At 42.5% G+C, this 12,604-nt stretch overlaps 3 protein-coding genes across 3 annotated transcripts; 2 read left to right on the forward strand and 1 right to left on the reverse strand.

Moving 5' to 3' along the window:
- Window positions 1-3,445: 3,445 nt before the first annotated feature.
- EPUS_07903 (uncharacterized protein) lies at window positions 3,446-3,994 on the forward strand (the record flags this gene model as incomplete). Its single annotated transcript, XM_007803690.1, has 1 exon — window positions 3,446-3,994. One exon carries the CDS (start codon window positions 3,446-3,448, stop codon window positions 3,992-3,994), a length of 549 nt encoding a protein of 182 aa, XP_007801881.1.
- A 936-nt stretch (window positions 3,995-4,930) lies between these two features.
- Window positions 4,931-7,480, forward strand: EPUS_07904 (uncharacterized protein; the record flags this gene model as incomplete). The annotated part of the gene is made up of 1 exon (XM_007803691.1): window positions 4,931-7,480. One exon carries the CDS (start codon window positions 4,931-4,933, stop codon window positions 7,478-7,480), a length of 2,550 nt encoding a protein of 849 aa, XP_007801882.1.
- A 2,204-nt stretch (window positions 7,481-9,684) lies between these two features.
- EPUS_07905 (uncharacterized protein) lies at window positions 9,685-11,247 on the reverse strand (the record flags this gene model as incomplete). Its single annotated transcript, XM_007803692.1, has 1 exon — window positions 9,685-11,247. One exon carries the CDS (start codon window positions 11,245-11,247, stop codon window positions 9,685-9,687), a length of 1,563 nt encoding a protein of 520 aa, XP_007801883.1.
- Window positions 11,248-12,604: the final 1,357 nt, after the last annotated feature.

Here is a 12,604-nt window from a genome sequence, read left to right on the forward strand (position 1 = left end):
TATTAATGTTAGTTAAGGCTAAGATTAAATTGTAAGAGAAGTCTTATATGTTATAGTCATCCTGCTATTGCCTTAGCGCCTCTTGTCGTTGTAACTATTTTTAAATAGTCGTTAGTTCTTACGTCTCTAAATAGCTGGCTATAGCGATCAGCGAGCTCAGAATAAAAGAAGAGGACATGTTTTATAGTTTGTTATGCTTATCTGCAAGTATATAAAGCTAGCTTATCTAATATAAAGCAGTCTATAAGGAAAGTGTTTAAGCTAATCTTTTTTATCTAAATTTATATAATTATTAAACTTATAATCTTATTATATTAGAAGTAAATATCTAGCTTATAACTTATTATATCTAGTTATACTAGTATTCTTATATACTTTAAGAGAATTAAGGCTAGATATATTATCTAGAGTTTATTTTAACTATACTTTATAATTATATATATTATCTTGTTTTAAGAATTAGCCTTATTATTAATATTTATATCTTATTATAAAATTATATATCTTTATAAAGGCTCCGGAATTAATTAACATAACTATATAAATATAAGTTCCTTAGAGGTCTTCTTTAAGCTATATAAGAGCCTATAAGAGTTTCCTCTTAATTATGCTTAGTTACAAATTATTATATATACGTCCTTAATTATGTTAGTTACCTTACTTATAAGCTGTCTTTTTATTACGTTTGTAAGCTAGGCTAAGAGAACTATAGTAATAAGAAGAACTCCTAACTCTTTCTTTAGAATATAATTGCCTATAGCGTAGTATATGTCTAAGACTTGACAAAGATTCTTGTTTTGTAAGACTTTTAGTTTCTAATTTACAAACTTATAAGAGGTTATAATCTTTTACAGAGCATACTAAATAAAGGCGTTATAAGTGATTATAAGCCTTATTACTAATGTGTATATCAGTTTTGCTATTCTAAAGCTCGCCCTTTATATAGAGATTAATATATAATTAATAATAAATAATTATGCAAAATGCTTCTGAATTATCTTAGCTAGATACAGACCTTATTTAAGTTTGGTATCTATCCTTATGTTGTTAGTTATAACCTTATATATCTAGCTAATACAAAGTAGCGTTATTATATTAAACAGTTTTAGCCGTTTTATAAAGTAGATTAGTTTATACTTCTCTAGCGTAAACTGTGCCTTATGCTTATTAGCCTAGATCTTGTATTAATAATAGATGTTTTTGAGTATTATATAGTTTCTTTTTGTAAAGGCGCTATATATAAAAATATAAATATTATTAATAAAGCTAATAAATAATGTTTATAATCTTTTATTATTAGTTATATTTAGTAATTCTATAATAAAAAACAAAAAAAGAATTAATAAAATTAAAGAACCTTATAAGATGCTTGTTTCTATATAAAAGACTTCAGATTCGCCTTTATTTACTTTGATTTTGGTGAATCTTTTATAAAGGAAGCTTATAACCTATTATATAATATAGTTAAGGATCCCTTTTTTTTATAGGTTATTAAAAAGCTATATATATAATATGTTGTTAAATGCCCTTGCTATATTTATAGCTAGTATAATTATCATCTATTATTTGCTAAGGAGATTCTAAATAGTGTAGACTTATTTTGTAAAGAGTTAAAAGACTAACTTTATTAATCTTTCTTTATATATGTCTATTTATGTCTCTAAAAGAATATAATGAGTTTCAGCTAGTTACAAAAGCTTATGTAATATAATTAACTTAAGTAGTTTATTTATAGTGTTAAGAAAGGCAATTAGGCGGTACGCTCTTACTACTATATAGTCCTCTTTATTTGGCTTCTGTAATATAAAGGTAATGGCCTCTTTTTATGCTCTCAGGTAGTATCTGATATAAACTATTACATTAAAGATCTTGAGCAAGTAAGGAGTTAGCTATTCTTCCGCTTTCTTAAGCACTCTGTTCAGGATCTAATCTGGTCCTAGGGCTTTATTATTCATGAGATGTTATAACGCTAATTAGATCTCCTCTTTTTTGATAAAGGTAATGGCCTCTTTTTATGCTCTCAGGTAGTATCTGATATAAACTATTACATTAAAGATCTTGAGCAAGTAAGGAGTTAGCTATTCTTCCGCTTTCTTAAGCACTCTGTTCAGGATCTAATCTGGTCCTAGGGCTTTATTATTCATGAGATGTTATAACGCTAATTAGATCTCCTCTTTTTTGATTATCTCTTTAATATTAATCAGAGATAAATAAAGGCTCAAGTTAATGTCTATAAGATCTGCTATCGCAGGCTTTAGGAAGAACTTATCCTGCAAGGCAGCAAGCTTATCCGGGAGCATCTTTAGACAAGTTGTTACGATTTCTTGTGACTTATTACAGGTCTTTATGATCAGGGTTAGCAGTTATAATAAGTCCCTTAGGCGGCCCGTATATAGTCTTGCTTATTTAGCAAGTTGGAATGCTCCTTAAGAAGAATTAGTAGCTTTAGTAATAAACTCTCGAAATTCTGTCTGTTTAGCAATTTTATATCTTATTATTAAAATTAATATTAAAGAATATAAGACTTATAAAAATTTAACTAGATAATAAAACTTAGGATTAAGAATATAAGATAAAGAAAGTCTTAAATAAATAAGATATTAATAAAAAATTTTATTACTTAATAAAATAATTAAAATATATAGACTTAAAAAATATATAAGAACTAAAAATAAATCTTAGTTATATACTTTGTATATACTAGTAATACGCTAGCTTTAGGGGACTAACTTAAGCGTGCCCTTAGGCTTAGTCTAGCTCTAAGGCAGTACTATAATAATAGGGTCTCTAAGGCTTCTTAGATGCTTTATAACAGGCTCTTTATTTAGTCTTATTAAGTTTAGCATAATGCTTTTATAAGGCCTTTTCTGTCTAGCTTTATAAGTACAAATCACGTGCGTTTTATTAGTAATCCTTATAACACTTAAATATCCAGATTTATCCTGATAGGGATGTAGTCTTATAGTAAGGCCTAGCACTCTTCTAAACTATAGAAGGTTACTTGATTATTTAGCGCTTATAATACAAATGTTAGGTCAATTACTAAGCTGTAAGTACCTCTTCTCTAGATTGCCTTCCCCTTTAGGGTTAGTAGTCTAAGATTATAATAGTTAGCTTTGTTAAGCAGGTGATTTGTACCTTATTTGTATGTAGTATTAATACCTCCTTAAGCAGGGTAGTAGGTATTAAAGTCTCTTAGTAATAAGACCTTTTCCTTAGCCTTATAAATCAGCAAGCTGCGTGCTTTACATATGCAGGTTAAGAGAGGATCTCGCTTATACGCTCTGTTCCGCAGGCAGCTAGCATGCTTACTCTGTTATATCTTAGGCAGTGTAGCAGGATATGGCGAACTGTTTACATATCAAACTGCGTACCAATTACCCGTGAATGCATGCCGAGGAGTGTGGAAGCTTATAGTCAAAAACAACTATTTGACTGCTCTAACATGACCCTCATGGACGTATCAAATGGTAAAGAGTTCAATGGTGACCTTGATCGGGAGAAATTCTATCAGAAGCTCTTCCAGCAGAAAGGTCACGAAACTGTGTCAAGATACAATTTGACAAATCCACATCTCTTTGGCGTCGCGGCCGTATTCGCCGGATCACCACCAAACTACAACAAGACGGCCACAGCTGATGAAGCCTTAGTTTCGACCATTGGCAATGTTCCTTTTATTGTTGCTTGCAATAGCACCATCTACGACGTGATATATCGATCTGTGAACCAGACCATAACGATTGAAACCATCAGTCCGAGTATCCTAGACGTGTCACAGAGCATCAATGGGCCGATGATGATCGCCCAGCAAGTAGTCCAGCCCTCACTACAAATGAGATTCTTATACTCCATGGCTGCAGCCTATTCAGAAATGGAAACCGCAAATACCTTTGGACGATGGTACAGCGAGACATCACTAGCATTTTCCATCGCGGCATTCGAAGAAGTACCCAGCCTGGCAGAAAGGACAGGTTATTATCTCTTTTATAAATAACTTATTAACCTTGTTCTTTTCTTAGCTGCTAGTGAGTTATACAATCATCTTTGTAGTCTCTAAAAGTGATTAATTAGTTGGTTAAGGTTTCTTAGCAGGGGGCTTTGCGGGCTGTTGCCGTGTGGCGTCTGCGTACGACTGAGGTTTTCCCCTTGGTTGGGGGGCTGGGGCTAATCTTGTCAGGGCTTGCTCTACCCGTTCTAATCATGCCGCTAGGTCCTGGGCTTGATCTTGTTTCTCTGACGGGTTGTTTGTAACGTGTGCTTCTCGTGATTTAGGCGTATTCCTCTGACAGGTAGGCGCGTCCTGGCTTTAGTAGTCGTACGTCGTGCCAAGGGACGGCCTATTCTGGGCCTCCATAGGTTTCTTCCCATGCTTGAATGGATTCGCGTACGAAGTCGATTGTCTGTGTGTGTGTGTCTGTCATGTTTGTACATTTGTCTTAGAAATTATAAGAGATAAATGTTCTTTATTATATAATTGTAGCAGCCTATATAATTTATGTATAAAGACTTGATTTACTTAAATCTAACATTTACAAGCAGATATCTTGAGAAGATATCTTGAGAGAATATCTTTAAGAGGGTGCTATCCTAAGAGCGTGCCCCCACAGCGTACCCCAACAGCGTACCCCAAGAGGGTGCTGCCCCAAGAGGGTACGGCCCAAGAGGGTAAGGCCCTTAAACAGAATCACATAACCTTGTTAGTCCGCCGTACAGAGTCCATTTTAGGCCTTTATTAAGTTCTTTAGGCTTAATAGCCCCTCTTCTGTTCGCAGTCTTTAGGATCTGCCAAATACCTGAGCGCTCTTCATTGATCCTAAGGGATGTTCAACTACACTAGTGTGGCTGGTTGAAACACAACAGGCCAAACGGCAATAAGAAGAGGCAAGCCTCTCTTCAGATCAACGACAATTTCACAATCACAGCTCGAGTGATGGCAGTATCTGAGACTAGGGTGCGAAAACTTGACCTCGCTGCGAGGGCAATCGACCTGACACTCGCACTAACCAGGGCAACCCATACCTCAGATTCCTGGCTTAAAGGCGCTTGGGAGGTAGGCCAATGGCTCGGCCGAGAGAAACTGAATCAGTACGAACTCGAGGAGTGTATGCAGAAAGCCAAAGGACTGGTAGTGCCCAACCACAATGGCCAAGCGTTGTTTGAAGACATTGTTCAAGGTGTCGATAACAAACCCAGGGGGCCGCTCTTCCTTGAACAGTCAGGTTCTTTAGGTCGACTAATGGCTGAAGATCCGTACTTGAGCTGGATGATCTCGACGGTAGCGTCCCTTTTCCAATTCCACAAGGACGTAGCATTCATTTCCCACGCACTTGTTTCCTTTATCCTAAGGGCTCATGATGCTCGTCAGCCGAGCCACCACAGCGAAGTGGCAGATTTTCCCACATACAGTCATGCTCAGGTTCGGATCAAAGCCGTCATTGATAAGATCGTCTTGAGCATTTGGCACAATGTCGTCAATGCGGGTTGTGATACAATCCCGCTGCCCACCGAGCTGTTGTCGGTCTGCCGCACAGGACACTACCTGGACCCCGACGACTTCAGCATTGTTGCTTTTACCCTGAATTCCCGATGCAAATCAAAGGCGATCTTACGAAGCGATTACCTGCTTCGAAACATTACACACTGGCTTCTACTACACTATGACGGAATAATTGTCGTCAATGTAGGTGGCAGAGTTATCTACGAGAAGAACTTCGGAAATCCAATGAGAGAGCTGGAAATCCATGTGAAGTCTTTCTGCCTAGACAGAGATACATGCAATAACATAGGAGGGGAGAGTTATCATATCTTACAAGACGTTGCTGGCAAATTTGAGCACTTCTTATCTGGCTACTCACCGAAGACCTCAGATCTACCTCCAGAGCCAGGAATTCGGCAACCACTTTATCAGATTCCACGTTCGTATCCAAAAGAAAGCGCTATGTGGAACATTGGCATTCAAATTCTTGTGAGATGCACCGCACAGTCAATCATGCGATGGCTACTCAGTGTCGAATTGACTATGCAGAAAGACTTTTCAGAGCTCGGGTTTTCAGCTGTTCTAGATTCAAAGAAAATCGATAACCCGAATCTCAAAATAAGTGACGTCCTCAAGAGAGTCCCTTCCATAATCAATTTAAACTGGGGAAATTCGCCTCCTTCACAACTCGTATTCACGAATATTCGGAATCCCTATGATACTCTAAGAGAAGGGCATATCAAGGGTGCGTCTATGGAAGATCATCCAAAGGACGATTTGGAAAAGATCCTCCCACATTTTCCAATCCTGCAAGATCTGTTGCGGAGGGTTAGTCCAGACTGTAATTGCCAGTCTTGTTCGATCGATCATGATAACCTCGAAAACAGCCTGCAGCATGGGTGCCTCAAGCGAGTAGCCCTTGAAGAAGCTTTGCTTCTTGTAGCACATGGTATTGCAGATGGTTTCAACGTCAAGGACGTTTCAGCTGCTGAAGGTCCCGATTTTGTTCTAAAAGGGGTCGCTGTTTTACTTTTCGAGCTTTGCTCTGAAAAGAGAGTGTGCTGGGACACTTGGTTCGGTCTTGCAGCGAGCGTATATCTGGGTTGCCCCTTCAGACTGTCCCCAGGTTACAGTCATCCGGCTTTTGGAGGCACTGCAATTGCCGCCATACAGTACGGCAACCTGGCCGCGCAGGCACCATGGCTCGATCTTTCCAAGTGCCTCAAGATTTCCAGAAGCTTCGAATTGCTAGGAGCGAGAGGGAGGCTTGGAGTGTTCACGCAGAGCAGTGACCGTGACGAAATGCAGTTTCGAAGAGTCGAAGAAAACTTTGCGATAATCGAGACTGAAAGCACAGAAGACACATCTGCGACAAACTCTCGATTTCCGAAGGAGCCATGGCCTCCAGGCTCCACATTTACGTTAGAAGATGATGAATGCGCAATTAGAAGCGACATGATCCTCATTTCCGTCTACGAAAACTACTACCGGCTTTTGTTGCGTGTGAAAACCGCTAATCACTGGCGCGTTATTGACCCTAGTGATGCGTTCAACGGTGTCATCAGAGGTATGTCTGTTAGCCAATGCGTACACGATGGAAAGAACCCCAACACTACCCTTGATCGGGCGAAAGTTTACAGTTTCGAAGAACTTCTAGGTAGGTGGCCCGACACAGTACAAAGCATAGCCTGTGAGCCCACATCTCATGGGGGTGGGCAGGAGCCCAAGGGAATGCTTCATATCACCCAAAACCTGGACACCCATTTCAAAAACAATGTTGCCATAGCGCTTTCAATTTGCACTACAGCAGTTAAGAATTATCCTTGTTTTTCTTGTCTACCATGTGCTCTCAAGCAGGCTAGGGAGATGAATAGGATGCCTCTACGTACAGGCGAAGGTGGAAACGAGATGGACCGGTACATTATCAATCTTGAACCTGTTCTCAGTGGTGAAGGGGAAACCCTCAAGCCGAGAGCTTTACCACCAGCGAATGCTGGTAGCTGAATCTGGTCCTTCCCTCTGGAAGTATAGATGCGTTGGCAGTTTCAAACAGATTTTCTCTTGAGCGTGATTATTACGAGCCCCGTGTTAGGAGCAGAGAAATATAATTCGCCAAAATCTTGTTCATTTTTATAGTTTTGCCGAGGTTGAAATATTCTATTAGTAAATAGATATTTTAAGATTGTACGGAGTGCAATAGCTCGAAACTAGAATAAGTCAATAGTCCATAGATTGCTAAAACGTAAGCTGAGGAGTCTATCTACAGCGCGGCCAGCGCTCTGATCTATGTACTCCTCCATCGAGTGCCAGGGGTGCTACTAGCTGACCTGCGCAGAGGATCCAACAGAGCATCCGCAGGGCCAGAAGCGGTAGCTTCCCTCTTGAGGAGATTGTACGTCCCCAAAGGGGCTATACCAATCTGCTGTTTCATGGTTCTTGCTCGGGGAGCAACGTGCCGTACGAATGCTTCTATCGGCGGCATAGCAGCGTAACGGCAAGAGTTCCGCGTGCCGTCGTGGATACGCCATCGGCGCTGCCATCCGAGTGCGTGGCTGGTCACGTGTATTTCCTGCGCCATGGCAGAGGAAATGCTTCATCCATCACAAGGAGTATCTCAGATACCAAATAAGATAGTGGCTAAAGAAAAATAAACGGATTGCAAGCATGAAACACTTATCCTTTAACTCATTCATGGTTCACCCTGATTTAAAGTGTTCATTGATGACTCATTAGTGCCATGGCAAAAAACCACGGAAATCAATTATAAGATTCCAAAGTATGAATCTGAAAGTAGTATGAAGTATGCGATTTCCTTGTACAACTTGATGTTTTCGTTGTCGACTAACTAGATACCATAAACAGATTCGATTCATGTCAGCATCGGTGCAGTGGTGGAGTCACTCTTTTCCTTTCATCACGCGGTAGGCGGAGCACGCTACATTACAACGGATCTTTTTTGGGTGGTGAAAAAGTCTCCTTCTCTTTTTGCCTCTCTTAATCGCTTTCGTTTGTTTCCTGCTGACTGAGTATGCCTTTTTTTTTATTTTTAGTCTTCATAGGCTGCATAACTGCGATTTGTTCCAATCTGATTCTCTTGTTGATATGGGCGGCCAAGTTGATAAGCTGCCGCAATGCAAATCGAAGACTGGTAGAAGTCGCTTTCGGTCGGTGGACCCACATTAGATCTCGAGATTGGTCCGAGACGAGCTGTGCGCATAAACGTGGTTTCTTGGTCTAAATCAAGCCATCAAAACTTGAACTTTGTATATCATGCTAGGAATATTTTCCATAGACGTACGTGACTCCTAGTCGGATTGCAATTGTCTTCGTGCCATTCAAGTAGAGGGAGTTTGAAAGGCTGATAGAATAAAGTGAGCAGTTGTAGCCGCCCCAGTTGCGACCGGAATCGGGTCTTGTTAACTCCTCAGTCCCATGCTCAGCCTCTCGTCAAGGCTTCTCGGTGTCGGCTCAGGTTGTAGCAGCAGCCCCTCAGAATGGAGGCCGTACCTACAACTAGAGGAAATATATCTTGTGTCCGACTATAGGGGTATTCGTTTCAGTAGCATTCTGACGATTTTGTACACTGGGTTCGGCTGGGCGACTTGTTGACTGATATATGAATAACTTGCATGCATGCATCCATATATTCATCCATCCATCCATTTATCCATTCATTGGTCATTCTCCAGCACCACCGAGTTGGAGTACTATTTATCTTCCACCCTCATTCTATAAACATCTTTTCTTCTTCTTATTATTTCTCTGAGAGCGATCGTAATGTTCATGTCCGTCTAGCTATCTGGCTGTGTTCATTCTTCCATTCATCCCAAGCCAACCTCGCCATGCCGAAAATGGTGGGGCAAATAAAAAATAAAAACAAGAGAAAGAATACTCGCTTCCGCTCCCTGATTCATGATCCTAGAGAATCAGAATCCAGGAAACTGGAACCCCCTTTCAAGCATATAGATGAGTCGTGAAGCCCAACCGCCCACGGTTTGATTCGTTTTGATTTGTTCCGCTGCCGCGGCGAAGCGTCAGAGTGTCAGGTTGAATTGCTGTGCACATTCTCCATCAACCAAGCATTCGCAGACATCTTGCTGCTGCACACCGATGTCTCCTTCTTGATTATGGTCAAAGATATTGTAGAAGAGTCGTGAACGTCCAAACCGCTTTGCTTATTGGATCAACCAACCCCTATAGCCCACAAGTCATGCCCGAGTGCTGTATGTGTTCTCCAAGCCACCATTTGCAAGTCCCTTGCTGCAGCTGCTGCTGGCCTCCTTCTTCTTTACTCCAACCCCTCCAATACCACCGACACCAGCACCGTTCTTTCCCTCACCCAGAGGCGTGATAACCGGACTCTTGTTCCCCCAGAGGCTGCTACTTCTCCTCGAATTATCGTCATCCATACTAAATACCATGTCTCCCTCGCCTTCTCCCTCTTTCTCCTCCATGATTCGCGTGGAGTTGATGCGCGGGCTCGAGATTGTGCGGTCGAATCGCCCTGCAATTCCTCCGCTCCCACTTGTAGTACTTGTGGGGGCAGAGACGTGTCGCATGCCTGGGGTAGAAGCTGATGGAGGCTGGAGGCGTGAGCTTGAATATATGGTGGTGTTCTCGGAGGAGTTGGTTTGGTTAGTACTGCTAAGATGGGTGCGTTGCAATTGTGAAGAGATAAGACTCATGCCGAAATCCGAGGTAGAGTCTCGAGGTGGACTGGAGAAAAAGGGAGACGTATCCCCTGCACGACCGCTCCGGGATCGAGTGCTTGAGACAGGACGGGCGGTGATCCCATCACCAAATGGCGAATTGCCGGAGGCGTGGTGGATGTGAGATTCGCGGAGTGGTGAGCCCACGTGTCCGAATCCGGTCCCAGTAGTATTGTTATGAGAGGATTCTTGTCGTTGTCTCGCGAATAATGCGCTGAATCTGCTGGGACTCGAGGCGAGCGGCGAGCCGACCTTGCTGGAGTTGCCACTAGGAATACCGAGGCCGCCCTGCGTTGCGCTCTTGATATTAGAGAATTCCTGCTCCGGTCGTGACAGGCGTCTCATCTTCTCCTGAGGAGTTAAGACGTCATCGTGTAGGTTCGTTGGCAGAAAGTCCTCTTCGAGGGGAAAGCCATCGTCCCAATCGTCATTCACTCCAGGTCTGGGCACGCTGGCAGACAATAGACGTGGGCGTTGAATACTTTGCTGCGAATGCATCTTTCGCTGACTGATCGTTTCTTCTGTGGTCACTGCTGGTGGGGAGGAGCCCAATTGAGACGAGTTGCGAAGATTTGATGGAAAAGCACTGCTGCGGAGCGCTTTCACAGCATCGAGTGGTTGGCCAGCAATTCTCTGGGATAGCGATGCTGGTGGAGATTCCATACCAAATTTGGAAGGGACTGAAGCCGCCACAGCTCCGTACCTGGCAATATGAGAAATGCCATTGCTGTCGAACGAAGCAGGGAGAGGGGCGTCAAGTGCTGTAAGACGACGTTCGACTCCTCTTATGGGTAGCTGAGATTCGTTTGTAGGTGATCCATATTTGGAGCCTGGGTTAGAACTCAGGCCAGGTTCGCCCGAAAAAGGCACATATCGGCCGTCATATTCTTGCGAATAATTGAGCTCTTCCTGTGGATATTGGTATTGACCTGCAAATGGATCCACTGGATACGGTTGTGATGAGAGAAGTGAATTTGCGAGGACTGAATCTTGGTGCTGATAGGTGGGAGGGTTCACTCTTCCGCCGATGTTCAAGGCTCCATTGTTCATGTTCATACCCATGGAATTGTTGGGTCTATTGACTCTTCGGCCATCCGGAAGTATGTGTGCGAGAGCGCATTTTGCACCAAACTTGCAATTGCCCTTTAAGCCTTTGTCAGTATTGCTCGAATGGCCATACCTATTTTCTTGTTCAACACACCTTGGCAAAGTATTTGCAGGGAGCGGTCTCAATTGTAGCATCAGTAGAATGAAGGAAAGGGCAGGCTTGTCCTGCTTGACAGGCACCTTGTTTGAAAAATTTGCAGGGAACGTGTTTGGTATCTGTGCAACACAAAACCAATCAGATCAACGCGTTGAATGTGGAAGGAGAAAGTACTTTTATTTGTTGTATTGGGAGGACTCCTTGCTAGATCAAAATGTTGTGAGCCACCCAATCCGTTTGTTCGCGCATGGCCATTTGCGAGAGACCCATGATTTTGCGCAACACCAACAGCGGGATCACCAGTGGCGCTATATGAGTTCCGTCCTCTGTACTCTCCTGACTGACGATGCGATGGTCGAGCAGCTCCCTGCAGGCGGTAAGACGGGTTTCGCTGCATAGCAGATCGATGCTAAGTTTGAACAAACACGCTTCGCAAAGGGTTGGAACGAAAGGTAAGAGAATCTGGATTTGGCTTGGGAGTCACAAGCTTAGGCGCAGGAATGAATAAAGGGAGGGCAATGGTAAAATACACTCGGTAAGAGCTGAGGCTTGACTTCTGTATGAGATGCGAGGCAGGTAGCGGAATGAAGCGTCGAAGGTGATACTCGATAATCTGGCAGTCGATTTGAAGTGATGCTGTGATAGGGCTGGGCTGATGCACGACTGGGGAAGTGCCCCACGTTCTTCTGCGCGTGGCTGCGGAAAGGCTTTTCGCGTGATTAATGAGTTTGCTCGACGATGTATCTGATCTTGGGGCGAGATCATCAAGTAAGGAAGCTGGAATCCTCCTTCAAAGATAAGGATACAGGGATAAAGAGTGAGTGAATGGTAGGGGCGGTAAGAAGAAATGGATCATGAGATTATTGCCAAATGATCATTTCTAGTACTGGTTAGTGAGTAGTCGGTGTACTGGGGAAGGGCGGATAAGTTAATTACTTCATAGTCGTTAGGTGGCTAGCCGCTTAAACGCCGGGCGTTCCAAGCCCCTCCCGCGGCTTAAAAGTTCTAGGGCCGGAAGGCTCGAAATTCTTGTAAATGGGGCGTGCACCAAGACATGTGCTACTCGTACAACTGATACTAGTGAGATCCATGTAGCGGGAATCGTAAGAGGTGAGAGTCAACCACTATCTGTACACGTTTGAGGATGATATACCAATTTGCAACATGAATGAGATCCCCTCTAGTGGATGTTGGAAACAGGTCTTATGAACATTA

This window comes from Endocarpon pusillum (assembly GCF_000464535.1).
Source record: "Endocarpon pusillum Z07020 unplaced genomic scaffold scaffold2693, whole genome shotgun sequence".
Taxonomy (NCBI): domain Eukaryota; kingdom Fungi; phylum Ascomycota; class Eurotiomycetes; order Verrucariales; family Verrucariaceae; genus Endocarpon; species Endocarpon pusillum.